This window comes from Falco biarmicus, chromosome 4 (assembly GCF_023638135.1).
Source record: "Falco biarmicus isolate bFalBia1 chromosome 4, bFalBia1.pri, whole genome shotgun sequence".
NCBI lineage: Eukaryota > Metazoa > Chordata > Aves > Falconiformes > Falconidae > Falco > Falco biarmicus.
This window is the reverse complement of record NC_079291.1, coordinates 109383982-109411260: the sequence shown is the minus strand read 5'-3', so window position 1 is coordinate 109411260 and position 27279 is coordinate 109383982. Positions and strand designations below refer to the sequence as shown.

At 42.7% G+C, this 27279-nt stretch overlaps 2 protein-coding genes across 2 annotated transcripts in view; one reads left to right on the top strand and one right to left on the bottom strand.

Annotated features, from left to right (window-relative positions):
- Positions 1 to 1233, top strand: part of CFAP92 (cilia and flagella associated protein 92 (putative)) — an 89288-nt gene extending 88055 nt beyond the window's left edge. The window contains 1 exon segment of the mRNA XM_056335113.1: positions 308 to 1233. The gene's annotated coding sequence lies outside the window, so the exon portion shown is untranslated.
- On the bottom strand, positions 1095 to 26541 carry ACAD9 (acyl-CoA dehydrogenase family member 9). Its single transcript, XM_056336375.1, has 18 exons — positions 26390 to 26541; positions 23946 to 24039; positions 21478 to 21579; positions 18190 to 18296; positions 16685 to 16785; positions 15049 to 15127; positions 13885 to 14056; positions 13267 to 13340; positions 11686 to 11761; positions 10933 to 11003; positions 10456 to 10575; positions 9504 to 9632; positions 6814 to 6893; positions 6122 to 6248; positions 3939 to 4016; positions 2978 to 3106; positions 1871 to 1943; positions 1095 to 1396 (listed from the first exon to the last, which is right to left on the bottom strand). The coding sequence occupies exons 1-18, from the start codon at positions 26510 to 26512 to the stop codon at positions 1296 to 1298; spliced, it is 1836 nt and encodes a 611-aa protein (XP_056192350.1). The 5' UTR covers positions 26513 to 26541; the 3' UTR covers positions 1095 to 1295.
- Between the last annotated feature and the right edge of the window lie 738 nt (positions 26542 to 27279).

Here is a 27279-nt window from a genome sequence, read left to right as displayed (position 1 = left end):
GTGGAGCAGCGACTCATTCCTGCCAGTGCGGAACCTGGTATTTCCCCAGGTTGAACATGGACGTGGCTGTTTCATGCTGGCCTGTGCCTGCCAAAGGCAAGGCGGAGCTGCATCCCTGCGGCCACGGGCTCCCGGCTCACAAGGGCTGCCTGTGGCACCGGCCCATCCAGAACCTGCTGCTGGCAGGTGTGGCCAGAGCCCACATCAGTCTAAACGCTCCTGCACTGGATCAAAGCTCCTTATTCAAACCCCACTATCAGGAGTTTGTAGACAGATAGAGTTTAATCCGAGTCCTTTTCCATTCCAGGTTACTTCGCTGTGGACACTCATCTGGCCACGAGACAGACCAACGGGCAGGAGCGGGAGGACGCGCCCCCACCCGCCCCCGCCAGGGAGCCCATCTCCAGGACACGCCACAGCGAAGTGGTTCTTGATACAGGGCACCTGGTGCACAGAAAGCGCTCCAGGAACAGCAGGTACCTGCGACCCGAAATAACTGCCCGCCTAACGAGATCCCGCCAGCAGATCATTCCCAGACACCAGTATGGGGACACTGGTGAAACATGTCACTGGGAGAAGACTGATCCTGCACAGGGGAGAGTTTCCGGGGAGCCAAGTCCCGTCTGGGGTTAGCGAGGGGGCAGGGGAAAAATGCATGAACTGTCATCAAGTCTGGATAGTGCTCATGACAAATCTTGAGGGGTTTTTTTTAACAATGATGACAGTTTATATTTAAATACACCGCCCCCCACCCCCATTTATTGCTTTTAAAACACAAAACAGAACATGGAGGAATTCTGATTAAATACCAGGAAAAGCATTTAAAGGGGAGCTCGGCGAGACCGCGAACCCCCAGCCTCGGAGACACTCCCAGCTCTCCCGGCCAAGGCGCTGTGCTGCGCAGGGTGACCCCCCAAGGTCCCTTCCAAACCAAACTGCTCCGACTCTGCCAGCCTTGCAGTGACTGTCTGAAGGTACGGACGGAGCTGATTTCAGCCTACAGATACGTAAGAAATGCCCAATTCCTTCCCTGGGAAAACGTATCTCACCATCCAAAGCTCAGCTCCAAGGGAAACAGACATATACACAGCTGGTAAGATAACTTGACATGTAAATAAGATTTATTTATTTATCCTCTTTATAGGAAGTTGTGGTTAGAAGTTGTATTTTACACTCTTACAGCTAATTACATTTGGTAAACTCATAGAATAGTTATTTTTAAGGTATCAAATACTTGAACTGCTGAGAATTAGTCACCGATTTACATCCATCCGTATCCGCTGTCAGGGAGGTGATCAGAATGTCCTGTCCAGCGGATGAGAGCAGGTGTACGCTCTCTTCTCCAGTACATGCTTTGCAGCTTTTTTAATGTAGTCATCCAGATTTTCGTCTGCATCTGTGGAGAACCAGAAGGAAAGTTAACTGAAGTGTTAATAGTTTTTTGAAATTTCTTTCGAAAAGGAGTTTAGAATACAGATACAAGTATCTGCACTTCAGTGCCAGGAAAAAAATTATCATCAGCTTCTGAAGACAACTGATTATTGCAGACTGTGTTTCCCAGAACAAATGCCTAATCAGGTCGAACACCTAATTGTTATCTAGTATTTTCTCTACAGGAGAATATTTATATCTTGTGTTTATATTTATAAATTTATATAGAAAATTTCTCCCCAAAGTAGGAAAAAAAGAATTACTGCAGTTTCTCTATTAAATGAAGAGATTTCATTTTCAACTGATACCAGTTCTGTTCCTCATCCAAATTAAAAGCAGAGCAAAACTATTCTGTTGGTCACATCAAAACCAGCTATTATTGATCACAGTCTGCAAAACCCGTAAGAGTATAAAAAATATTTTACTCTATAGAACTTACATTTTTGTAATTGAGCCATGGCATAATTATTCTTGAAATATGCTTCCGTGCAGAAGATATTTGTAAGAAGCACCTGAGAAAACAGTAGAACTCAGTTGAATACTAGTGAATGAATTTCACTAGCAAAACAATGTAGTAAAAATACAGTCATTTGAACTTCTGGTTTTGTCTCTTGGCAGCAGAGCACTGCAGGCCAGTGAGGCACATTGCAAACTTACTTGTTACTTTTTTCCCCACAGCTACTGAGCGTGGGAGTTGGGATGACCCCTTCACTCAGAATTGCCTAGAAGACACTTCTGGTAATAAAGCCAGCAGGGCCTCACACGCACAGAATGTGAAGCCTTAGGGCCAGTGAAGAAAAACCTTCATCAGTCTGGATTTGTCTAACACTTGATTGTAGCAGATTTACTTGTCCTGAAGAGTAACTGTTACCATGACTCTACAGAAGCTACTATACAATCACCTGCACGTCACCATGTCAAACTCTCACTGTCAATAAATGTATTGGCAAAATATTGTTGCTGTTCTACGTTACTATTTGTTAATAATTGTATGGCACACTAATAGTGGGTTAAGTAGAACATGTAAATTTGTAATTCATTCATAAATGTATGTGTTTCAAATATTTTACACACAATGAACATACAAGTTGCACACTGTCAGAGCACCTGAGAGGCAACTGGTGTGGCTACTGCACTGCCGTACGGACTGGCTTAGAAACATTCTGGTGCAGCGGGTTTTACAGGAGTTTGCTGTGGTAGATACAAATTCTTAACAAATGTACTTTTAAAGTGTAACAAAAGCTCTTTGGTGTTGTTTTGCAAAGACATCAGCGTGCCACGCCTGCTGGTCCAGAGCGCTCTGAGGCCAGCATCATGCTCGCGCAGGTTTCAGCGCTGAGGGAAAGCTGGCTGGGCCAGGCAAGAGCAGCTGCTTAGAGACGGCGAGGGGCGAGGGGCAGTGCCCCCTCCTGCAGGCCCCTCGGCAGGCACAACCGTAACAGATACCCACTGATAAGCCACATGATCCAGGAGTGCAGACATTAAGCGGGTCTGCCTGTATGCTTCACATCATTATACGTTATGACTACAATTAAAGCGTACTTACCTCGTGGTCATGGTTTCTTAGCCCGATGCTGACAGACCGGCTCGCTCTGGAAATAGCTGCTGTCATTGCATATAAATTAATGACTATATCTGCCACTCTCTTCAGAACCAACTGCTCTTCCACTATTGTCTAGAAGAGTGAAATGGTTATTAGCTTGTAGTTCAATTTAAAACATTTTTCTCTTACTTTGTATTTAGGTTCGTACTTATTTAGCATAGATGGGTTCCACCCTGAGTCAGAAAGGTTTGGGTTAACGGGATTAACTATGCTGTCTGTGCCCTTCAACAGCTTGGGATTAGCCGTGTTCCACCTTTTAACAGTCTTTCTGGCTGCAGCCAACAGTAAAATTGCTGTGTCTTGAAACCACTTTGGTAAATGCCGAATCACTGACACTGAAGTACCGACCATATTAAGCCTGTTCAAAAAAACGCGTTCGGCAAGGTGGACCATGGGGGGCCCAGGCTGATAAGCATTTTCAGAACACTTCAGGTTCAGAATTGAAAATCCAGGGTATTCCAAGTTCATTCTCTCCTGTTTTAACTCCAGCACCCTGCATGGCATAATTACAGACGTGTCTGCTGCACCACATGGATGAATGGCATAAATTCACCACATCTGGCAACAGGGCAATGGGTGCAGCGCCTGCTCCCAGCAAAGTGTTTCACAAGTCACTGCAGCAGCCTGGGTCAGAGGCAAAAGAAAACAAATCCTGCACAGAGATTGCTGCGTCTTTTCTTCTGTTGTGGGGTTTTTTGTTGTTTTGTTTTTTCTTTTAAACAGAAGTTGTCCATTACATTGGGTCTAGAATGTATGGTCTCACCTCCCGTGGCAGTGTGTCATGCAAAGGAAGGGCTGGGGCTGGCCCCTGCCACACACACAGTCCACTCTAGATTCTAGTCAGGCCAATTTGGTTGAGGATAAACTATTCAATAATAAAGGTAACAGAAAAGGAACGAGTTACCTTGCCAAACCTACTTAGCAGGCCTTTCACTGTAGTTCCAAAATAATAAATGTTTTCTTCAAGTTTCTTGCCACTTTCCTATAAAATAAAACAGAAAATACACAACAATTTGAGCAGTCTTCTAAGGGAAAAAACCAAGCCCACCCTTGCCCCCTTGGAACAGGACGTTTAGCTGAGCAACAAGCGCGTCACGGGGACGTGCGAGCTGCCCTGAGCTGCGCAGCCCACAGCCCGAACCCTGGCTGGGGCAGGGGCTGCCTGCTGCACGGGTGGTGCTGTGCCCCCCGGCCCCAGGCCCCCACTCCGGCTGCTGCAGCCCAGCGCTGCTGGTGGGCTTAGCAGGCAAGGCACAAATGAGAATTCTCAACCACAAAACTAATTTTCTATTTTTAATGAGCCAAGACTGAAGCCCAGCAGAACGTTAAGAGGGCTGGAATCAATTCTGAGTGACCGAAATGAAGGAGGAATGTATACCAACCTGAACAACAGGCGAGGCTGTTGAAGAAGATACCGCTGCAAGCCCCAAGATGTTTGCCCCACAAGAACAAACGCTCCTTCTCTAAGAAAAAGGCAGTGCAGTTTTCTGCTAAATACTGCGCTTATTACCAAATTCCAGTCACTGACCAGGATTTCAGAACACATCAGGTTCAGAATTGAAAATCCAGGGTATTCCAAGTTCATTCTCTCCTGTTTTAACTCCAGCACCCTGCATGGCATAATTACAGATGTGTCTGCTGCACCACATGGATGAATGGCATAAATTCACCACATCTGGCAACAGGGCAATGGGTGCAGCGCCTGCTCCCAGCAAGGGACAATCTTTCACCATTTTACATCCTTTCCTTCCCAGCTAAAAAGGGGGAAAGGTTTCCCTATGAACCTAAAAGGAATGGGATTATAAAACCTTGATGCTTTCCTGAGAGGGGAAAAAAAATTAAAAAAAAAATCACAGTTCAGGTGCAGTTTGGTATCCTGAAGCCCAGCTAATACTAGGTCTTCACTTGGCAAGCACTGGGTTTTTTAACATTCATTCATCCAGTTTGCTGCTGAAAGCCAGACAGGCGCTATTCTTTCTCTATAAAATATGCATTTGAATTTTCTATATTTTACTTTTTGTAACTTTTCCGTAGTGTCTTTATGCAAAATAATAATCTGAAAAATTCTTATGCAACGTTTAGTTCTGCACAGCAAATCTAATTCTTATGCTAAGTGCGTGCTGCAGTTTACGAAAACCCTGAGAATCAACATTATCTGGTACTACCGTGTGAATTCACCAGTACTCTCACATTCTGGCATTAAGTAGGAAGAAAATTTCCAGTGTCACGTATGGCTTTTATAAATTCATAAACGCAACTAACTCATTCTGCTGATTCTTGCACTGTGACCGGAGGTAAGTCGGTCTGAGGCTGTTCAGAGAGCCGGATCTAGTGTCAGCTGGGTCAGAACCGCTGCAGCGAACGCACCCACCTACTCTGGTGGCACTGCAGAACGCAGCGTACCTGCCCGCAGGAGGTGCCACCGCACTGGGGCTCCTTGGGAGAAGGGACCAGCATCAGCAAGTCCTGGCAAATCCTCTTACCTGTGTGCCTGCAAGAGCTGACCTGCAGGACAGGCACACCGACGGGCAAAATCATCTGGTACGGTTTTTCAAATGAGTAACAGAACATCGTAGGAAAAACGTACCTCCTCTTTTTTTTCATTAACTGACCATTCATATTTGGTCATAAATATTATTTACAAAGTAAGCAGTTAAGCAAGTATGTATACACAGTGCACAGAAATTCATCTCTCAAACTGTGTTACTATTAAACAGGAAAAAATACTGTGTTTTGTAACTGAGCTTATTATGAAGGGCAGCACCAGACCATCACAAAGACTGGAATATTGTGAAGTCTCAATTTATATAAATTACTTGAATGGATACAAACCTGGATTTGGCACAAATACAGACTTAGAGCAGTCTTCATAGTTACAGATACTATGTGGGTGCATATCAAGGTAGTAAGTCCTTACCCCTGAAGTGGTAGAAACATCTGCTTAGATTTCTCTACCTTGCTGTTCCTAAGCGCACACTTTTTTTGCATAAACAGGACATCAAGCTCTGACAAGCAGTGAAGGGAATCAAATATGAAAGAGCAGTGCCTGGATCTGATCAGAGAGCACTGCCCCCCGCCCCCCCTTACCTGCAGGCTGGGATGCACCACTCCACCATCACCAACTAGCCCATAATCCACTTTTTTCCCCATCGTGTCCTGCAATTTGCTTAGAAACTCAGCCAGTGCCACTCCCACGTTTCCTTTCTTGATTTCTCTAAAATGTTGGGTAAACAACAGCTGTTACAGGCCATGTCCTGGTTTGCAAAGAAGTTTCAGGAGGTTCAGACAACCAGTATAAACTATAAATGCTTTACTAAAAAACCTGCAGTTTGTTTATGAATCTCAAAGTATTTTGATCCATATTACTATGAAGTCTGGAGAACAATTATACGGCCTTAGGAGCACACAACACTGTTCATCTTCAGTTCCTCTCAAAAATACAATAAATTCCAGAGACCAGTATATGTACTCAATATGTACACTACAGCTGTCTTACCGATAAGACTAATAAAGTCTGAAGGTATAAAATTTTCATTACTGGTCTTGAAAGAATTTTACACAAGCTGGAATTATAAGATAAAATACACGAAGGCCGAGATCCCTAGATCTATAAAACATCCAATTAAAAGAGAAAAAAGAAGGACCCCTGTAACACTGAACTACATTTTAGATAGATAATACATTGAAAAACACTGTGGGTTCCCCCTTTTAGCTACAGTTAAACACGTATCACATTCTGTTTAGTTCATAAAATATACTAGCAATAAATAAGAACATACTTAATTTTGTCAGTTAAGATTTTGCCTGCATGTTGCATACCCGTCAAAGCAATATACATTCGCAGAACTTCATTTGTTCCCTGTAAAAAAAGTAATATAAAGTGAAGTCAGTATCAAGTTCAAAGTAGTTTTAGTATTAAAAAAAAAAAATCAAGGTATGCTGTGCTAATATTTTGTATACATTTTTTCTCCCCTGAAACTTTTAGCGGCTAAATAACTAAATAACTTGTGCTGTGCTTTTCCTTGGAACAGTCTAAAATGCATTTGTACTCGTGAGATAAAATTCTTTTGAGAGCTCTATGTAAGACAAAGGATGATCATCACTTGTAAGGAAAACACACTTGTGCCCAAAACTGCACTCCCAGGTGTTTGCCTGACACGATGACTGCCGGAGCTGGGGAGGTAGAGGACGTACAGCTGCAGAGGGTCAGGGATACTGGAAGCAAGTGACAAAGACTAAACATTCTATCAATAATTTTTTTTTCAAAGTATATGTATAATTTTGAAGACAGGTTCTTTAGGTAGCTATAAAGTTAGCAACATTCATGTTTTCCAAGCAGGTCTGTTTTGAAAGCCTTCCCTTTTTATTGTTCTAGTATTAAAAGATTACTCTTCATCCACCCAGAAATGTTTGCTGTCTTTTGCTTTATCTCAACTATACGTTCGGATTTCATTTAGCTGTGAAGAAGTTAAGCCTCTCATTATTAAACATACATTTGTATCACAACAAAAAAGAAACCAGACTAAATGCATCTGGAGTAAGAAATAGGTTCTGCATTGTTCCAGTAAAGGAACATCTAAATACTTGTAAAACTGCCCAATGGGCCTGTTTGGAAAGCAAATGCAGACCAAGAAATTACGACGATACTACACAATTCGATGTCTGGGAATGCATTATACAATTGACTTTTTAACAGAGACAGCTGAAGAACAAAGATGAAAGCACAGAAGGCTGGTCACCGATGAAAAGCACCCTGAGGATCAGATCAGTGTCAAAACTGTACTGAGCCAGTGACAGGCCAAGTGACAGAGGTGACAGTTTGAAGAAAAAGCATTTGTCTGTTATTAAGACTAAGTGGGAGGTTTTGGAGGGGCACATCCACGGCACAGCCCACCGATCATTGCTGTTGGACAACAGAAAGTGTCCCTGGCCAAGCGTTCTGTCCCTGGCTGCAGCAAAACTGCCCTCACCGGAGCTGCCTGCAGGTCCCTCGTGAAGGGGCTGAGGTAAACAAGGTAAGCACAACCGCCTTGTTTTAGCAGAACAGTAAGTTCATGCAACTGCTGGGATCTGTGGGAAAACTGAGCGGAATGACAGGACTTCCTACAGCCCGTCCCTACAGCCTCGGCCAGTCCGGAGAGCACTCCTTCCTTGCACCTGGGTTTCATTTCCCTGGTCAGAATGTCTGTCGGAGTCACAAAGGCCAAACCCCGCGGGACGGAGGAGGATGACCTTACAGGCCGGCTGGCTCTGCTCCTTCATCAGCCCCGGAACTGACTCTTCCTACTTGCCCACGCTACGCGCAGCGCACGTGTATTCGCAAGAGCAGCCCGGTGGCTGCCACGCCCCGACCCGCAGCCCCACAACTCGTCCCTGCGATGCTGTGCCGCTGGGACCCCTGCTGTCCTGACACCAGCAGCTAAACCATCATTTCTAAATGGTCCATCAAGAAAAATCAGGCCTGCAAGTCTGACACAGGCGTACAGATGAATGGGCACTGACAATCCAGCTTGGAAGCAGAGTAAACTTCACAGCCAACTTTTCTTTTGTTTTTAAATACATGAAATGCACATCAGTAAGTTAAACCTCTAAATTCACCTTGTGTAAGTTTCCCTGCTTCACTCGTGAGCAGCACACAAGAGGAAAGGTTACTCAAGTCTAGGCAACAACAAAGCAGCTTAGCCACAAAAAAACCCAGAAAAACCTATTCCAGCAATCTGTTTAAAAATTAAAATTTTGCCCATACTGCTTAAGCAAATCCTATTGCTTTTATTAGTACAGAGACATGAGAATAAAAGCAGCAAAAGTGTTTCAAAATACGCTCGATACAAAGCAAGATGGCCAATGTCACTCGTGTAAGGCTCTTGCTTAGGCAGACACAGGACTCTGGTTTCATCATGAGTCAGCACATGTAATTACAACTATTTACGGAACGTAAACTGATGAGTTAGTTTTGTCAACTAAAATACTTTCAGGCTTTTATGCTCATTTAGATTCCTTTAGCCTGTTCAAAACAACAAAGTCAAACCATGAACTGAGGCTGTTTTTTGCATAACAGGGTATGTAAAACAGCTGCATATTTTGTTAAAAACATCCAGAAAGTTTCTAAGTATTTAAGAAACTATATATACTCTACCAGTACATATATGTGTATATAAAACTGTAGATATACTACCACATATATATAGTACCAGCTTGTTCTTTTCAGAGGCAAAGCTGCTGCCGGTTCCTACTGTAACTCAAACTTTGTAATTAGCCTATCAAAGCCATCAGATCTTATTTTATTATAAGAAAGTACTATCCTTATCTCCAAAGAAAACAGGTTAGTTCTTCAGTCTTAGAACTATTACACTTTGCAACTAAACGAACGAAGGTCTGTTCCAACTGCACGCTCGGGTTTCAGCCCAGGTTTAGAGAATGCGAGAGCGTGAATTTCAGTTTACTGCAAGACCAGTATATTGATACTTGCCTCAAAAATCAGAAGGATCCTGGTATCTCTGAGGTATCGTTCATAGGGGTAATCTTTCATATAGCCAAGGCCTCCGAGGATTTGCAGTGCTTCACTTACACAAGCCCAGGCACCTTCCGAACTGAACACCTGCCATTGAATGGTACTTTAATCTCCACGCTACACAGTAAATACAGAATACATTGCTCCATTATTGCCTCTGTGTGACATTGCTGTAATATTCTGTACTGCTGTTACAACAGTCCTGCTAAAAGCGGGCCTAAAATAATATCCTCATGGCTCAGGGTGTGTATTTGGGTCAAAATGAAGTAGTTTCCTTACAATCCACAAAAAAGTCTCTTAAGGAAACATTCCCGGGAGAGCGACAGCCACAAACGGGAAGATGGGCTGTAGCTGGTGGGTTGGAGCCCCTCACGCCTGCCCAGGTTCTTCTGAACTGACCACACCACAAGGGACCATCAACGGGGGCTGAAAACCTGTGGGCTCCCCCCAGGGGTGCCTGTAGACCAGCAGCACCCAGCACTGCGCTCCAGAGAGCGGGCCCAGCTCCTGCTCAGTATTTATTTTGCAACCCGTTCTGAAGTAAGGCCAGGACACGAGCACCTGAGCCAGGCCTGCCGCTGGAAGCAGAACTGAGTGTCTTTTTATTCCTGCCACCGTGTGAGGCCTCATAAAAACAGGGTTCAAGAAGACCATGACAGTCCCGACCTGCTGTATGCAGTTTTTATTTCGTAAGGTGACAAAACCCTGAATGTGAGGCTATCAATAGTATGTGGGATACAGAGCAAACAGTAATGTCTGTTTTTTTCATCTAGCTGAGGTTTCTGTACCGTATGTCTAAATGCAACTGCTGAGCCCTGCAGCAATCTGGAGTGTAGACTGAAAACCATGAGAGGTGTTAAGTCTGCACCACCTTAAAACCGTAGGCCAGCCTTTCAATAAAGTTAATCACCTTGACCATGGCTGCCTCCACAGAGCAGTCTGGAAACCCCGGCCTGTCCATCATTCCTGCAGTGAGGTAAGCCATGCTCTCCATTACGTACGCTTTCACAGCCATAAAACAAAACTTCTCCTGTCAAACGGTAACGTGAGGAATCATACACTAATTCAGATGCAAAATCCCACAATCAAGCCCGAAACTTAAGAGCACAACTGCAGTTTTGATATGTTTAAAATATTATCAAATACTAATTACTAAAAAGGACAATTGCAAAAAATCATGAAAAATCTAAAAATAAATTAACTTTATTCATTACGTTTATCATTCTAGACCTATAAAAGATGAATGTACAGAAGTCTGTGCTAAGTTTACACAAATTTGGTACCTCCAGCAATTTCTTTAAACCAGTACAGCCAAAAGAACCCCAGCATAATCTATGTCCTTGCAGTTAGCCAATACAAAGCACACAGGCTTTTCATTTCTTATTACCTGAATTAATCCAAATTCGCTCAGTTTCTTATTGAATTGTTTCCTGGTACAAGCATACTCTGCTGTCATTTCTTTAAAAAAAAAATATAAAAAAATCCATCTCAAAACAACAGAACTATAAGCATCACAGACCGTTCCTGGTGGTGTCTTGCTACAACTGACTGTGGCATTCACCCCATACACAGCGAGCCCTCTGCGGCTTCAGGAGCAGCTGTTTGGGACACACCCCCTCCCCAAAATGACGGTGTCAATCAAACCTGGGAACAACGGTTTAAACACGAATCTGAGGTTTGAACCTGTACTTTTAGGGAAGGCACCTTTTGGTGCTAATGGATTAGAGGGATTTCTGTTACTATTTTGGGTAACTATTGGTAGAAACTGATTTCACTACTTGTCACTGCCTATAAGCTTTGAGCCAGTTATTCAAGTGGGAGGTTTTGCAGATTATACCTTCTAAAAGCAGCAGTATACCTGCTATTCTCTTAGTAAGGACACTTTACCTCAGTAAAATTCAACAGAGGCAATAACTTTCCCCTATATGAACTGAAAAGAATTCAGTGCTAAACCACTGTAAACAGGCTTTTAATAAAAAAATTAATAAAAATATTTCAGTGTTTTAAAGAAGTCAAAGCATGTCATGACTGACAATACAGCGATGTCATTACAATGAAGATGTCTTACTGTTTTGGATTCACTGTGCTATCTACCTTATGCATATCAGCTTTCTGCACGGCATCCAGCAAATTCACCCACCTATCAATTTTTTAATCATTCCAGCAGATGCACTGCCCATGCTGAATCTTCCACTGTTCAGGATATTCATGGCAACCTGTGAAGAAAAGGAATGGTTTTTAGGCAATATTGCTACAAAGCTTCTCCTTAGGCCATGATGGTTACTGCTCCCTTGCCTCATGTTTCAGTGCTCTCCTGGATTTCATTTGTCGCTGGAATACACCTCCTATCCTGTGAGACCTGCCCTCACCTTGGTCAGCACAGCATTCAGCATCCCAGCAATGAAGCTTCAAAACTCAGCTTTTCAGGTGACCTTCTACACCCAATTTCATATTTGAAATAGTTTTCAGATACTAATGATCCAGTGACCTGGAAGTAATCCCCTATTCAAACTCCATTAAGGTAAAATGTAGATAAAAATGTATTTATCTGCAACTAGACAAACAAAATTCAAACTAGACAGCACTGCTCAAGTTTATCAGACTAAGAAAAATGGAATATTGTTTAATGTGTACACACAACAGCCAAATATAAAAATCTTCCCTGCAGCTGACCTGCGATGGATGCTTTCCCTCTTCAGATGTTTTTCAGCAACATACAAGAAAAGGCAACCAGAATGAAAGGTGTAGGAATGAAACACAGATCAATAACGTACAAAGAAAGATTTTTTTTAACGGACAAAAAAAGATTTCTAGTAGTTTCTTAACAAGAGAAACATGGGTGACAGTTCAAAGACTGTTAAGAAATCTAGCAAGAAGTCATTGTTACTGCATCTTAATTTGTAATAATTATCTGAAGAAGAAACCATAAAGATCTTTTAATACCTTTACTACCATCAAAGAAGATTATTTGATTTAGCATTTAGGTCTGGACTTGCCTGCTACAGAAGGAGTAAGAAAACTGAGAAGGACCATTAAGACCAGTCTGGTGAATCCACATGTCAGACCCTCAAAGAAAAGTTACAACAGCAAGTGACCAGCGTCACCTTTACTGGTGTCACACTGCTCTGATGCAATTTGAAGAGAAGCCAACACCAGAGCAGTGGCAGCGTAGGCAGAGCCAGCCTGTCAGTGCACTCCTCCCATAACTTCCTTGTGCAATAATCTAACCCTGGAAAATCACGGGACAATCACGGGGCCTTGGACAGGATCTGGACTTTCCTCAAACCATTTCCTGTTACACCAATTTCTCTCTCTTCCTTCCTACACAGCCCACGGTCCTGCCTGCAGAAAAGAGCAGGCGTTTCCCTGGTTCAATTCAGAAGTTCTGTTGAAAAAGTTGCTCCCTTCTCTGAAGAGAACAGTATGCCATGAAGAACAATAAAAAGCCAAACCAACGGAATAAATAAATCAAAAGCAGAACCAGCTCTCTAACTGTATCGGGAAGAAACACATAGAAATGTGACGTTACGGCACGCTCGTGCACTGTGCTAGTGAAACCAATTAATACAAAGCACATAAGGTAAACAAAGAAGTCTGTCCTCCGCTGTTCTTCAGTCTGGCAACGTTCACACTACCAGTAAGAAAACTTCAGTATGGGGGGTGCGGGGGGAAAGGTCTTCTTCAGGCTTTTAAAAATCACCAGTAGTTATTCACTACTTACCTTAAATCCCCCTCCTACTTCTCCAATTACATTCTCTATAGGCACTTTGGTGTTTTCAAAATGTACTTCACAGGCTGAAACACAGAGTTAATTGCTGTTGAATTATGACGTAGAAATATTTAGCAGGCATTCAAGAACATAATTTGCTCTTTTTGTAGTAAGAAGTGAGGTTTTCCTATGCACCGTTTATGACGGGATTACATACAGTTTGCCAAAGAAGTTCGAATTTCGGAAAAGACTGCAGTTGACATCAATTACTGATGTAAAATATTCAAAGTAAAATTAATGTACCTTGTGTAAACAGCAAACTATAGTTTCGTCTCCGTTTTGAGGAACTGAGAGAGCACTGAAGCCCAAGTGATACATGGTGAAAAACTAACATTGTCAGTGAGGTCAAGAAGAGCCTATGGAAACTTACTTCTAGATTACACTGACTTGGTTACTGAATCTTCTCAGTAAGTGCTTTCACTGCATAGTTAGGGACGCTTCACATGTGCAGAATTATACAATAAGGATTTCTTACTTCACACCTGGCATTTGGAAGGGCTCACAGGAAAATATGGAAGTTGATACTCACTTGCCTCCGAATTTCTGTTAACAATTTTAAGTGATTCTTACTATTGGATCCTCGAATGCCTAACTTGTCCTCAGGTTTCCCATGGGTGACTCCACCAAAATCCCGCTCTACGATGAATGCAGTAATCTTGTCTTTTATTTGTCCATCTTCATCAACCTTTGTCCTAGCAAATACTGTGAAGATACTAGCAAGGCCACCATTTGATATCCAAACCTGTTTTGAGAGAGGAAAGAGATATAAGAAATATATTTGTTCTGATTTTGTGAGCACTGTTCTTAAGTGTTTCATAAAGAACAAAGTGGTGAACAATTGCTGCTTCTCCCCTTAAATTCTAATGAGTGTTTTGCTACTGGTTTGCCTCTGTTGAACACATTTCCAAGGAAAGTTGACCACAAAATGGTTTAGAGCAACTATAAGAATAGGTTGTAATATAGATTTTAATCAAATTAAAATTCACAGTGCATTTTCACTTGTATAACCTGGTACTTATGGCACATGAGGGATACAAGGGTAATACAGATTACTGTAGAACCACTTTACCCCAAATAATTTCAACTCTCATGAGAAACTCTCTGAATCAGGCCACATATGTACAGCCTCTCCCACAGGATGGGTTTCTTCACATCGCAAATGTATCAACAACTACAGATCAAGTCCACAATCTATCAAATATTGTTGAAACCATATATCTCCACATTTCTTCAAGACTGTATTTTGCCATTGTTTCTTTTAGCAGAATGCTCCAAGGAGCCCTATTTCCAATTCAATGCCAAATTTTCTTTCAAAATTACCTACAAAACCTGGCATGAAGAACTAAGAGAGGAAAATATGGTTTTCGGTTCCTTTTTGCCTATGCTGTCACAAAGGGGGCTAACCAACCAACCCTCCCTGCAGCCAAACACCCTGAGCTGGCGGTACAGACATGACACTTAAGAGCGGCTTTTCACATCTTTCTTACCAGGAGTTCAGCGAAGGTTATTCCCTGAACAGTGTGCTTTTCTATTCTCTTTGGCCCTAAAACAACACAGGTTGTCTTTTTGACAGGGTCATCCTTCACTAGCTTGGAAACCTCAAAATTGTGGTGCAGCTGCCAAGTTAGCCCTTTACTTAGGAAAAACAACTGATCGCAATGCTGCAAAAAACCAAGATGCTTCCTATAAACTTGTAACAAAAACCTGTCACGTTTCCAGTCTGCGAGTGGATACCTTGGAGCCATTTAATAAGAAGTACTTCCCATCTTCACTGAGGGTTGCTCTTGACTGGATAGATGCAGCATCACTTCCACTAAAAGCCAAAAAAGTTGTTAATATTTAAAGAAATAAAAGAAATAAACATGCTTTAAAAAATAAAATTACATCTTCTCCTCTTCCCATCCTTTAAAATGTCTAAGCTGTTCCTCAAAAATTCACACCTTGGTTTTATACCCTAAGTGAAAAAAGCTTCAACAGAAATGAAAAACAATCATGTGATAGTCTCTATCAATGAGCGCTTGGGCACATTAAATACTTTCTACAGGAGCAAAAGCAGCAGATGAATTACAACAAAACAACCAAAGTTTCCATTCTGTGATTAAAAGTTCATATCCTCTCTTGAATCACCACCTTATTACGCAACCCAACAAGCAGCACATCATCTCCCCGCTGAAAGAATTTTCTCTTCCACAAACCAAAATGCCACAACGCTCACATTGGGCTTTCAGAGTTCTTCGAACAGCCAGATCTCAGCTGGTATTTTAATAGGGTTAGATCTCTAAAACTCAGTTCTACAAATGATTGCTTTTGTGCACTAAAACTAAGGTCTCTAAGAAGACTGAAGTTAAAGTTACTAAGGCTGGTAATCTTTTTAAATAACACTGGGCTAAATAAAGATGTTAGAAGACTTTCAGAACACAGTTAGCCCATGTGTTACTTCCAAGTCCCTTCCATGGATCACTTTGCAAAAATATCTGTGCTAGTTTAAATTTTACCTGCAAGAGGGATAGCTTTTAGAGGGTCAAAACCCAGCTTAGGACTCGATTAAAAACCATCACTAATGGTTAGGAGGTATTTACATCACAGCGACACGAAAATTAGCAAGTAAATCAAATGCTCACTGCAAGTCATTCTAGCAGACAAGAATTCAGAAAAGACAGTTTCAAATTATAGTTTTGTATGGACAAGCAGGATTCAACTTTGAACATTTGACTGGCCTCAGCCCTTCAATCGGTTTCCTTTACAGTCATGTAGTGAACCATCTACCTGTATGTTTTTAAGAAAACTGCACCTCCTCTGCATTAACAGAATTTGCATTGCCACACTAGCAACAGTCAATGAATAAACATAATTAATAAATGTAACTTTATCTTTGAAATGAAGTTGCTGCGACAAAGATGCCTTTTCTAAACTATAAGGCAAGGCCAAAATGACTTCCTATTATTTTTGGTAGCGCCTTCAATACAGGCTTTTATAATTTTGAAAAAGAACTGAAAGCATCCTAGAACAGTCACAGCATATTATTTCTAACATAGCACAAAGTACCCTTTCAATTCATACTCAGTAATGCCAGAAACTAAGTGGATGAATTCCTGGGATGGGAATAACAATGTTTAGTGATTTCATGGAAACTGCTGTAAGCAGCACATGGGGGAAAGATGAATGACATGATTTGAAGTGCACCTTTAAAAAAACAAACAAACAAACAAACAAACAAAAAAAAACCAATACACTGAAGCCATATGTACCAAATAGTTAATTTAATATATTAACCCGACGTTCACTGTAATGAAGATGAAAGTAATTAAAAATAACAATAATTCCAGTGTTTTGGTGCTTTCTGAAGCTTTTATGATTACAAAAACAGTACCTTCCAGGCTCCGTGAGACAAAAAGCTGCAATGTGCTCCCCAGACGCCAGCTTTGGCAGGTACCTTGCCTTCTGTTCATCAGTGCCAGCAATGAGGATACCCTAAATACAGAATTAAGAGAAAACAACTCGGCATCAACCTGTGTAAAAAGAAATGAAGCTGACATGCCTCATCAAGTTGACAAAGCTTTATCTGCAAACTTTATGGCCTAACAAGAGACAGCTTACTAACCAATGGACAGTATTATTTATCAGACATTAAAATATGTCAAAGTTGTCATCACACAGGTGTTCAAATGCCCGCAGGAAATGGCTTGTTGTTGAGCCTGCCTTCTAGGGTAGGGTTCACTCTGTTTATCCTGTAAGTGAACTCTTAACTGTTGCTCTGAAAGGCACCGAGTTAGTAATGAAGATATGACAAATTTGAAAGGAAGGACTATCATTATAATTTTATTTTAATAACCTCAAGAGCAGTAATTTTCAAAGTTCCAAATCAGAGACCAGAACATATTATTTACTCTGGTTCCAAATTATTTCATTAGATGGGCACTCCGTAACTTTTTGTGAGAGTGCACCTACCTTAATTATCTATTTTATTTAATGTTTGTACAGCAAGATTTTTGCGAAGGACAAAATACAAAAATACATGATAAAGCTAAATAATCAATGGTTCAATAGGTAAGATACAGTTACTCAAATTAGGATTAATCCCATCTGACCAAAACTGGCCACAGCAGGAAAATTAACGGTAGTTGCACCCTACACTACACTCCTCATCAGACTGCTTTAAAATCAGCTCAGCTCACTAGTCCTCTTTTATAGATGTCAGATTTTACGTAATGTGAGGAATAAATACATATTTTTAATTAGCACTGTCTGCTCGATTCCATGAAGAATTTTTTCTTGTTATAATGACCTTACTGCCGTTTCAAGCTTCAGACTACTACCATCCATCCACCGCTACAAGGTACATACCTAAAGCTGTACTGTACAGAAAATGAGTTTAAAATCCACATGCTTGCGATAGCACATTGGTCTTGGGTATGTTTTCTTCTCTAAGTTCCCCCAGTCTGCAGTCTCATTCAGCTAGAAAAAGCATCCTTCTGAATTCTCTGCATGGCTATCCCACCTCCCCATAATTTCAGCCCCCCTGATATTTTATTTCACTATATATTCTAGCTGTTTTTATCACGTTTGCTCAATCTAAAAACCTTGGGATTATTCAAGGTATTTTTTTAAGAGTTATTATCTCAATGTTTCCTGGACTAATAATTTTATTGTGTACTTCAAATTCAGTCTTCATGCTGCATGAAAGTCTTAGGCTGAGCTACTGGCAGAGGGTGCTGGGACCACCACCCCCCAACCTGATGTCAGAACCTTCCAAGTGACGTATGCTTTGCCTGTAATTCTTACTTGTGACACCCACACTCCACATTTACACAAACCTTACCTCACCTTTTCTATGCAAGTTGCACAGAACTACCTGACATAAAAGAACAGCATTACCTTGAGCCCAATAGCTTGATGAGCTGCCAGAGTAACTGCGATAGATCCATCTAAGGAAGTGATTTCTCCCAGACGTGCATACATGGTATTTGACAGACCAAGACCACCTGGAACAAATACTAGGTTTTATTCCAAGGAATACCTTACGATTTAACTTGCCCCTTCCCCCAAAAAATTCCCTTTCAAGTACAGAAGCATCAAGAACATAACACTGTTAACTGGAGAGCGCCTTAGCGTAGACTGGATGTAACTTGTCCACAAACAAGTACCACATTGCTGCAGCTGTCCTAGAAGAACACATTATGAAAACAGTAACTTTTTTAATAAGCACAATTGTGCTGGATTTTGTTTTATTCAGAAAGCAGATGCGTTTGTGCTCGAGCATGCATGCACGCATTGCAAACACAGCATAATCCATGTGAATTCAATATGAAAATCGTAAGAGATTCAGCACAAAACCTGCTCTAGTCTGAATTTCTGTGCTGACAGGAGAAAAACATTTTTTTGTTGACATTCCGTGCTACGTTACGAAGCCAGACAATTAGCCCATATGGAACTGTAGAGCTGCCCAGCTGCAGACCAAGCTGGAGAGGGAGCAATGCCGGCCACATCTCCAGACGGGGCTGGCTGGTCCTGGCACACGCAGCCAGCCAGCCTGTCCTCAGCGCCACTGCAAACAGGGCAGAAAACGACCCAGACAACAAAAGTGACACAATAGGTCCCAGGCAGACTTCCAAACTGGTACCAAAGGATCAAATACAACACTTCAAAGATGTCTTTAATAAAAAAATGTGAATATATAAGAAAAAATTTGACATCAGCACATCCCTTCTGGAAGAATTTTGTGATCTGCTGCTGCAAATACAGAGACTATTTCTGAGGAGTCTGGAAACAACAGAAGTGGGATAAATCAAAGCTGCATCTGTATGTGTCCAATGTTCAGGAATTTTATGTTGCCAGGACTAGAAGTATTGCTCCCTGTAATTTAAGAGTATTTTATATGTTACTGTTGAATAAACAATTTTACCTAATAAAGACCATCTTTTGCCCAGGTTAATGATTTTCTATATGAGAGAGTGGCATAATGAACAGCTTATTTTGGTAGATGTCTCAATAGTCCTACTATGTTATGTATGCTGAATAAATGCAAGAACAAGTCTCCCTGACACCATCAATTTACACCACTGGCTCTTACACCTTTGTCCTTCAGAGCACGCTTAGACAAATTAAAACTCACACTCCTCCTACCTCTACAGTCTTACTTCTCTTCGCCTTTCTAAGCTGTGCTGGGTTCAGGATCCAGCCTGGAGACTCCTGATGATGTGCACAGTAATTCCAGTGATGCCCGTGTATAGAGAGTGCCATCAATCCATGATTTACATGAGTTTTAAGTTCTCCCCTTAACGTTCTCCATTGTAATGCTTCTGGCACATGTGCCACTATTACAAGCCATTACAAAATACACCATGTAATGCATGAAGCACTGAGTATGTGTGGCTAAAAAGCTTTAAAATATGACAAGTATCACCACCAAAAATACTGCAGGTTTAAACTACAGAAAATGGGAAATAACCTCATTAGAAGCATATTATTTATGGTGCAGACAAAAGTAGTGTGTTTATAGCAAGGTGACTGCTTTCCCTCTTCTGGTTTCAATCCAGCATACACATTTTACAAGACAACAGGACTATGATTTTCTACACGTATCCTTCGTAAAGGATTGCAACCCTTTACAAACTGGAAGCTGAGAGAATATTGTTTCACAGCTTCAAAATAGAAGATCAAAACAACAATAACATTTTATTACACTGAAGTATGACTTTGAAGTCAAATACATTGCCTTTGAGACTCAAAAAAAAAATAACAGTGGGAAACAATTTCTAGTTAATCAGTACTAAGTTATTCTTTCCAACATCATGATGCTTCCTACCATTCTGCTTTGAGCTCTGTCCTTTGTTCTCTACTTCCAACACTTCCTTCCAGTGGACACCAACCTCCTGACTTCTTCTGATATATTTCTTAACTCCTAAATACCTCTCTCCCTGCATCTGCATTAAGGTGCTCTGTCCAGATCTTTCCCCTTCCAAGACACGGTCTTGAATAGAAAACTGAAAGAGCTTGCAAACCTCGTTTCTAACTTACTGTCACATCACCCTGACTAGTTCTGAAAGCCCATGAAAAATATTTAATACCATTTCTAATGCATTTCAAAAGTATTAATTAACAACTAATTACTCTACAGAAATCACACCATATTACAGTACTTGGAAGTTGTCCAATGTATTTTAATGAATTTGTATATCAATACTTAAAGAACTGAAATCAGCACAACAGAGCAACACTACTTACATTGCCTAACACAACAAACAAAAAAGGTGTTACCAGAAATAGGGTATTATTTTAACACAAAATAAATACTGAGGTGTGTCTCCAGCTTTATATATTATTACTGTAATCACTGAAAAAAAAAAATATTGTTTCACAGTAGTCTCTGAAAAAATTAGGTATCTTCCCCACTGAAACTATCTGATGAAGATGGTCAGTTTTGTCTTCTTTAAAGTCTCCTTCTTTTCTAATAGAAAACAGACAATGTAATTATCTCATTTATTTATAGATTTCACATATTTTTTGCTAGTTTCAATCCCAATTTTTATTATATGCATAAGAATAAGATCAACATTTTCTTGAAAATTCCTTTGCAAGTTTAAGGGTTAATCCCCTGAGGAATTAATGCCTCTGATCTCAATTGGCACTATAATGTCCTCTGAGACATAAAACTTTTTGTTCAGTATTGCACAGGAAAGATTTGATACAAAAGCTATACTTCTAATACATATACTTTCACACTTCTCTGTGGTTGAACACATTCCTATCTGTCAATGACAGGTGACAGTTTTGACAGATCCGTTCCATAAGACACTGCAGTTTGGACCCAGTACAATTTTAGGAACCATCAGTAAGAACAGCAAGACCCACAGAATGTCAAGCTACTCTACTGCATCCAAAAAGAGAACAAAAAGGAAAATGCTATTCTAAGAAGAATTTACACCATCTAAAATTAATTATCTAACTTAGGTGCCCAAGAGTATGCAGAGCTCCCTACGTAGAGCCAACAGACATTCTTGGTGCCTGAATCTCTTTATTAACCAGGGAGGAAGCCTCTGCTCCTAATTTAGATATTCAAGTCAAATGACTACACATGGAATAGTACAGACACATTTTGCAAGACCCCAAAATGCATCACTTAACAGGGACTACTGGATTATTCTTTTGTGATCATTTACTCACCATATTCCTCTGGAATCTGCATGCCAAAGAGACCCAAGTCCTTGAGGCCTTTTAAAGTTTCAGGTGGGATTCTGGCATCTTGATCAATCTTCTTAGAGTCCACTACAAGTACAGATGGTTTTATAATTTAAAGCTCTGTCTTTTAGTGCAGAAAAAAATCTCTGAGCCTGCAGCGTTCTCAAGTCAGAGCCAAGGCCACTGCATGCAGCAGTGTGATCTCTAACTTAACTGTCAGTCTGAGAGCCCAGACCTGAAGAACTGAAATAACTTCGAGAAAAAGGGGCTTGCTGGAGCATCACATCCCTCCCTGCCGTAATTTCCCTCTAGCCTTCCAAAGCATCTTTAGAAAAGACAGGGCTTGCTGCGCCAGATACAAGCATACTCCTCATCCCTAGCGTCACCAGATTTACTCTTCCTAGCTTCAGTCTGATCTTACTGACCGTCCTCTTTGCCCTCCTGGCAAGAGCAGCTGGCGAAGTCTCAACCCTGGCCTGGCTTCTGTACAAGTAATACAGCAGGTTGGCTGGGGGCTGTCTGCCACAGCCTGCCACCCCAGCCCATCCCCCTCTCCCGTGCAAAGAGAAAAATGATTTTTAGCCTCTGGATGACAATCACACAGGCAAGTCCTAAACACCACAGCAGGAAGTCCCAATTCTGTTTCTGAAGAACAATGTGCCACTTAAGTAGCCCACTTTATTATACCATCAAAGTCAAAATACAGAACCAACTGGAAGGTCCCAAGAACATTGTTATAGCTGTAAAGTCACAACATACACAGGAAAAGGACTTGGAAGTGGGAAAAATCTGATTTTTATTTCAGGTTCTCTAACATTTCTGTGTGCACAGGTTGTGCATATTAGCAGATTCCATGACTGGAGTAAGTGAAGAATTTACAGGACCTTCTATCTGAACTAGGTCATGATTTATTAAAAAAAAAAAGAAAGAAAACATAAGTGAGTTAATTACAAAAATCTTGTTCTTATGAGTTACTCACATTCTTGGGGGATTAAAAGAGCTGAATAAACAAGGATCACATTGAGCAGCTCAGGAAGGCTATAAGCTGCAGTAAAAGGAACACAAGCCATCCTTCCAAAAAATACACAAAATGAAGTAATTCTGCAAAAGCAATGCATCTTTTCCTAAAAGAAACCTCGCATTCGCTCCGGTTAAATGCTGCTGTAACTTCTATACAAAATATAATAGGGGAGGCAACAAAACATTTTGATGCTCTCCTACAAGTTATTCAGAAAGAAAACAAATATTAAAAAAAGGCATTTTGTTCCCCAGCTAATTTTTTAGCTACGTAGTATCGGATGCGTATTTGTGGTATGCCATCAACTGTTCTGGGGAGGGAAAGGTGGTTTTTAACCTTTTCTCCAGTGTGCCCCTACAGACCTACGTCTGGACATTGTCAAGCTTCATAACGACTGCCAAGGTGAATTTCCTTACCCAGTGTCAATCATATCAAGTTTCCCACTGTTTAAGGCTGCCCTCTTAACCTATTTTTACCACACCCATAAGTTACCCCAACTAACTAAACACAAGTAGTTGTGAATTCAAACAAAGATAAGCAATGTCCACTTTAGTTAAGACTTTGTAATTTGACATTTTAATTCTTCCCTTAAATATCAGGAGGTTTGCTCCATAAATTATGCTCCCCAACAAAGCAAAGAATTAAAAAATGTAATCTGCATAAATTCTTAATTTAATGTCAGTCAGCAACATTACAATTTTATAGCTAAAATTACCTGGATCTCATAAATTGTGATCTGTGCCAATTACAGGCCTCTTCAAACTCCTGCAGTTTGGCAATCTAGACCTAGTATCTTTGTCAGCAGGAAACCTGAGACGACACTGTTTAACTGTCTCAGAAATTGCTGTCTGTAAAAACCAATTTTCTACAACTGCTCTAGAATTGGCTTATCTATTGCACCAGCAATAGAAGAAACACTCTGCAATCCTATCCGCAATGCATATGGCTAATATGAGTCTTCTAAAATTGAATCACTACTCTAATACTGAAAAAACATAAATGCTTTTTGAGTTTTCATAGCTTCTCAGTGAGTCATCATTTATGAGTCTCTCTGTTGAATTTTGCTAAAATCAGTTTTAGTACAGTAGAACAGTTAAAAAGTTTCAGACAAATCTACAGTGTATAAAGTGGTAAACAGCATTATTCAACCAAACTAAAAATCATTTCAAATCCTACCTCTATCCCAGAATGCTTTTACTTTCTGTTTTATCTACTTATTTTTTTCTATTTTGAAGATTTATGTCTTCTCATCAGCATCCAAAACCTCCATATTAAAAAAGCCATAAATGAATATGCCTACAGAATCAGCAGCACTTCATGACTAGCAATAAGGCCATAAAGTAACTTAAATAGCTTAAGTATAATAAGTTTATTCAGGTGCTACAGTTCAATCATTTTGCAATCACTTGAAGGAATAAGAAACTTCTAACTATACCTTCTTCACTGAAGAATTTTTCCACAGGTTCTACAAACTGGTTGATCTCTTCTAGTTCTTCATTGCTAATTTCTGGATAAGGGAAAACTTCTTCCTAAAATAAGAGGCAATTATTTATTTTTTGTTTTTTAAAAGCAAGATTCATGCAATTGAAATAAAAATTCAAGAACATATGCCTTTCAATTACTAGACTGTAAAAACTGTGAAAATTAAGCATTGTGGAAAATGTTCAGAAACAGCCTTACGTGATGAAATCCACAGGATTCAACTTTACTACATACCAAAAACAAATCAGAAGGTGTTACCTGAAAAACAGAAACATTAGGGAGAAATACAGAGATTTTAAGAACTATGGGGATGCAGAATTCCTTCATCAACCATGAATTTTGTCAATGTGATCCCATTTGGGGATTTAAAAAAATAATAGTTAATTCTAATACGTATCAGAATCAATTTATCATTATGTTTTCAAAGCTCCCCATAAATGCTATCACTTGCAAACACACAGTACATTCCACCTGTTTAATGTCACAAGGACAAAGGTTAGTGAGTTCCATCCTGCTCCTTATCATCACTCTGGTATTTTGGTCATAAACTGGAAGCCGTATGTGGCAGGCTTGAATAAATAAAAAAAAATCCAAGCAACTAACACAAGAACTGAAAGACTACATGAGAAACATGCTTCTAATTTTTATCATCCTTCCCCTTTTAAATAGAAGTCTAACTCCGCCCAAACAAACCTGTTTTCTGATAGTGTGAAGAATCATATCAGCTCCAGAAATTCAGGATCTAGTAAATGGTGTTGTTTTTCAGAAAACTGTTGCATTGAAAACTTTTTTGGGGGTAGGGGGAAAGGCATACATGGAGAGGGATTTAATGTGATGGAGTCTGACTGCTAACCGCCACAACACTTTACTCAACAAGGTCTGTTCTGAGAGAATTTATCGTTCAACTCATTTCAGTGGATTCCTTCTTCAAATTTATTTAACTCTAATCTCTGATAAATGCACATCCAAACCTTGGATTAACAAGTACAGTTGTAATACAGTGTTACACCTCAAATTTGTAACTGCTTTTTCCAGTGGTGTCCTTAGAAAAAACAAGAACTTCAATCTTCTCTATAAAAAAATCTGTAAGCAAAAGTTCACATAAACCCTTGTTTATTGAAGTAAACGGAAGATAAACTGACATAAGTTTTGTGGAATACAGTTCAGTGCCCAGAGCCCAATGTAAACAGAGACCTGTGTTTCTGTAGGGAATTTGCTAGGCTTGCAAGAACAGGTGAGAGTGGTTTAAAGTAGCCCTTCAGATGCTGGCTGTTCTTGAGCATTCAGAATTACACCATGCATTTTGTGCACACAGGTGCAAACAGGTCGATTTATTTAACCCAGCTGCAGCTGAAACACCTAAGAGCAAACAGGCCTGGACTGCAACAGGGAGCATCAGCTACAGTAACCGTTCAGCAGGCTGCCTCATTTTCTCCATTTTGCTGGAGGGCAGGGGGCTCTGCAGAGGGGCCTGGCCAGGCCGGGCCGATGGGCCGAGGCCACCGCATGGGGTTCGAGGGGGCTGAGTGCCGGGCCCTGCCCGGGGGTCACACCAGCCCCAGCAGCGCTGCGGGCTGGGGGCAGGGGGCTGGGAACTGCCCGGCGGGGGAGGGCCGGGGGGCGCTGGCTGACGGCCGGCTGGGCATGGGCCAGCGGTGTGCCCAGGTGGCCAAGGAGGCCAAGGGCTTCCTGGCTTGTGTCAGAAACTGTGCGGCCAGCAGGGCCAGGGCGGTGACCGTCCCCCTGCCCTCGGCACTGGTGAGGCCGCCCCTCCAACACCGTTCAGTGCTGGGCCCTCACGGCAAGGACACAGGGGCGGGAGCGTGTCCAGGGATGGGCAGTGGGGCTGGGGAAGGGGCTGGGGCACAAGCCCTGTGAGAAGCGGCTGGGGGAACGGGGGGTTCAGGCTGGAGAGGAGGGGGCTCGGCGGGACCCTATGGCTCCCTACAGCTGCCTGACAGGGGCTGCAGGCGGGAGGTGTCGGGCTCTTCTCCCAGTTAACAAGCGACGGGACAAGAGGAAACGGTCTGCAGTTGCACCAGGCGAGATTTAGATTAACCGTTAGGGAAAATTTCTTCACAGAACGGGCGGCCAAGCGCCGGGGCAAGCCTGCCCGGGCAGGCGGTGGAGCCGCCGTCCCCGGGAGTGCAGGACAGGCAGAGGCGGCGCCGCCGGCCATGGCTTGTGGGGGTTCGGCAGCGCCGGGTTACGGCCGGGCTCCGTGACCTCCAAGGCCTTTTCCAACCCAAAGGACCTCGACCCGCTACGGCCGGTAACGGGCGGCAGGTGCGAAGCCGCAGTACGGCGGGGCGCCCCGCTGCCGGCGGGGAGATGAGGCCGGGCCGGGCCGGGCCTGCCCACCCCGCACCGCGGCCCCCCGCAGCGGCGCTCGCTCACCTTCCGCAGCGTCCCCAGGAAGAGCTCCTTGGCGAAGGCGGGCCGCGGCGCGCCGGTGCGCAGGCGGCGGACGGCGGGGCCCGGCAGCGCGGAGCGCAGCGCACGCAGCAGGAACCCGCTCATGGCCGCCACCGCCGCGCGTCGCCGCGTCACGCCCGCGCGCCTCCTCCCGTCAGCCCCCGCGGCGCGGCACCGCCCCGCCCCGCCGCAGCCCGCCTCCGGCGCGCGTGCCTGGCCCGTACCCGGTGGCGCCGGGCCCGGCCCGGCCCGGTCCCCGCCCCGCCCCGCAGTGCGCGGGGCCCCTCCGTGCCCCAGCGCCGCCCTGCAGTAGCCGCAGAGCCGGGCGGGCCGACAGCCCCGCGCCCGGAGCCTTGGGCTTGCCCTCCCGCACCGGGGAGGCGGCACCGCCCGGGCCCGGCACACCGAGGGCACGGGCATCGCCACCCAATCTCCATCAAACCCCAGCTCTTCCCAGCCCGTGTGCCGCTGGAACTGGGAGGAGGGCTCCGGCACAGCTGGCAGCCCCCACCCCAGCTGGCCGAGCCACCCTCACGGGTCAGGAGTGCCCGGCGCAGCCGCTGCAGAGACCCGAGGCACCGAGGGCGTTCAGGTGTATACGCCGCCTTTGCTTTCATCTGCCGTGCCTTTCGCAGCAGCTTTTGTTTTGTTAAAGAGCCCGAGTGGCAAAGCCGGTCCAGGTTACCAAGCTGGTTACCCGGACACTGACAGCTGGTTAGGAAATACACACCGTTCCGCTTCTGCACCAGAGGCTGCATCACCACCCCGCATCCCACCCGCAGGCGGGTAACAGTGCTCAGTGACACACGGGTGCGTCACGACTGCTGAACTTCACGTACACAAGGGGAGAATTCATGAGCTTGGAGTACTTC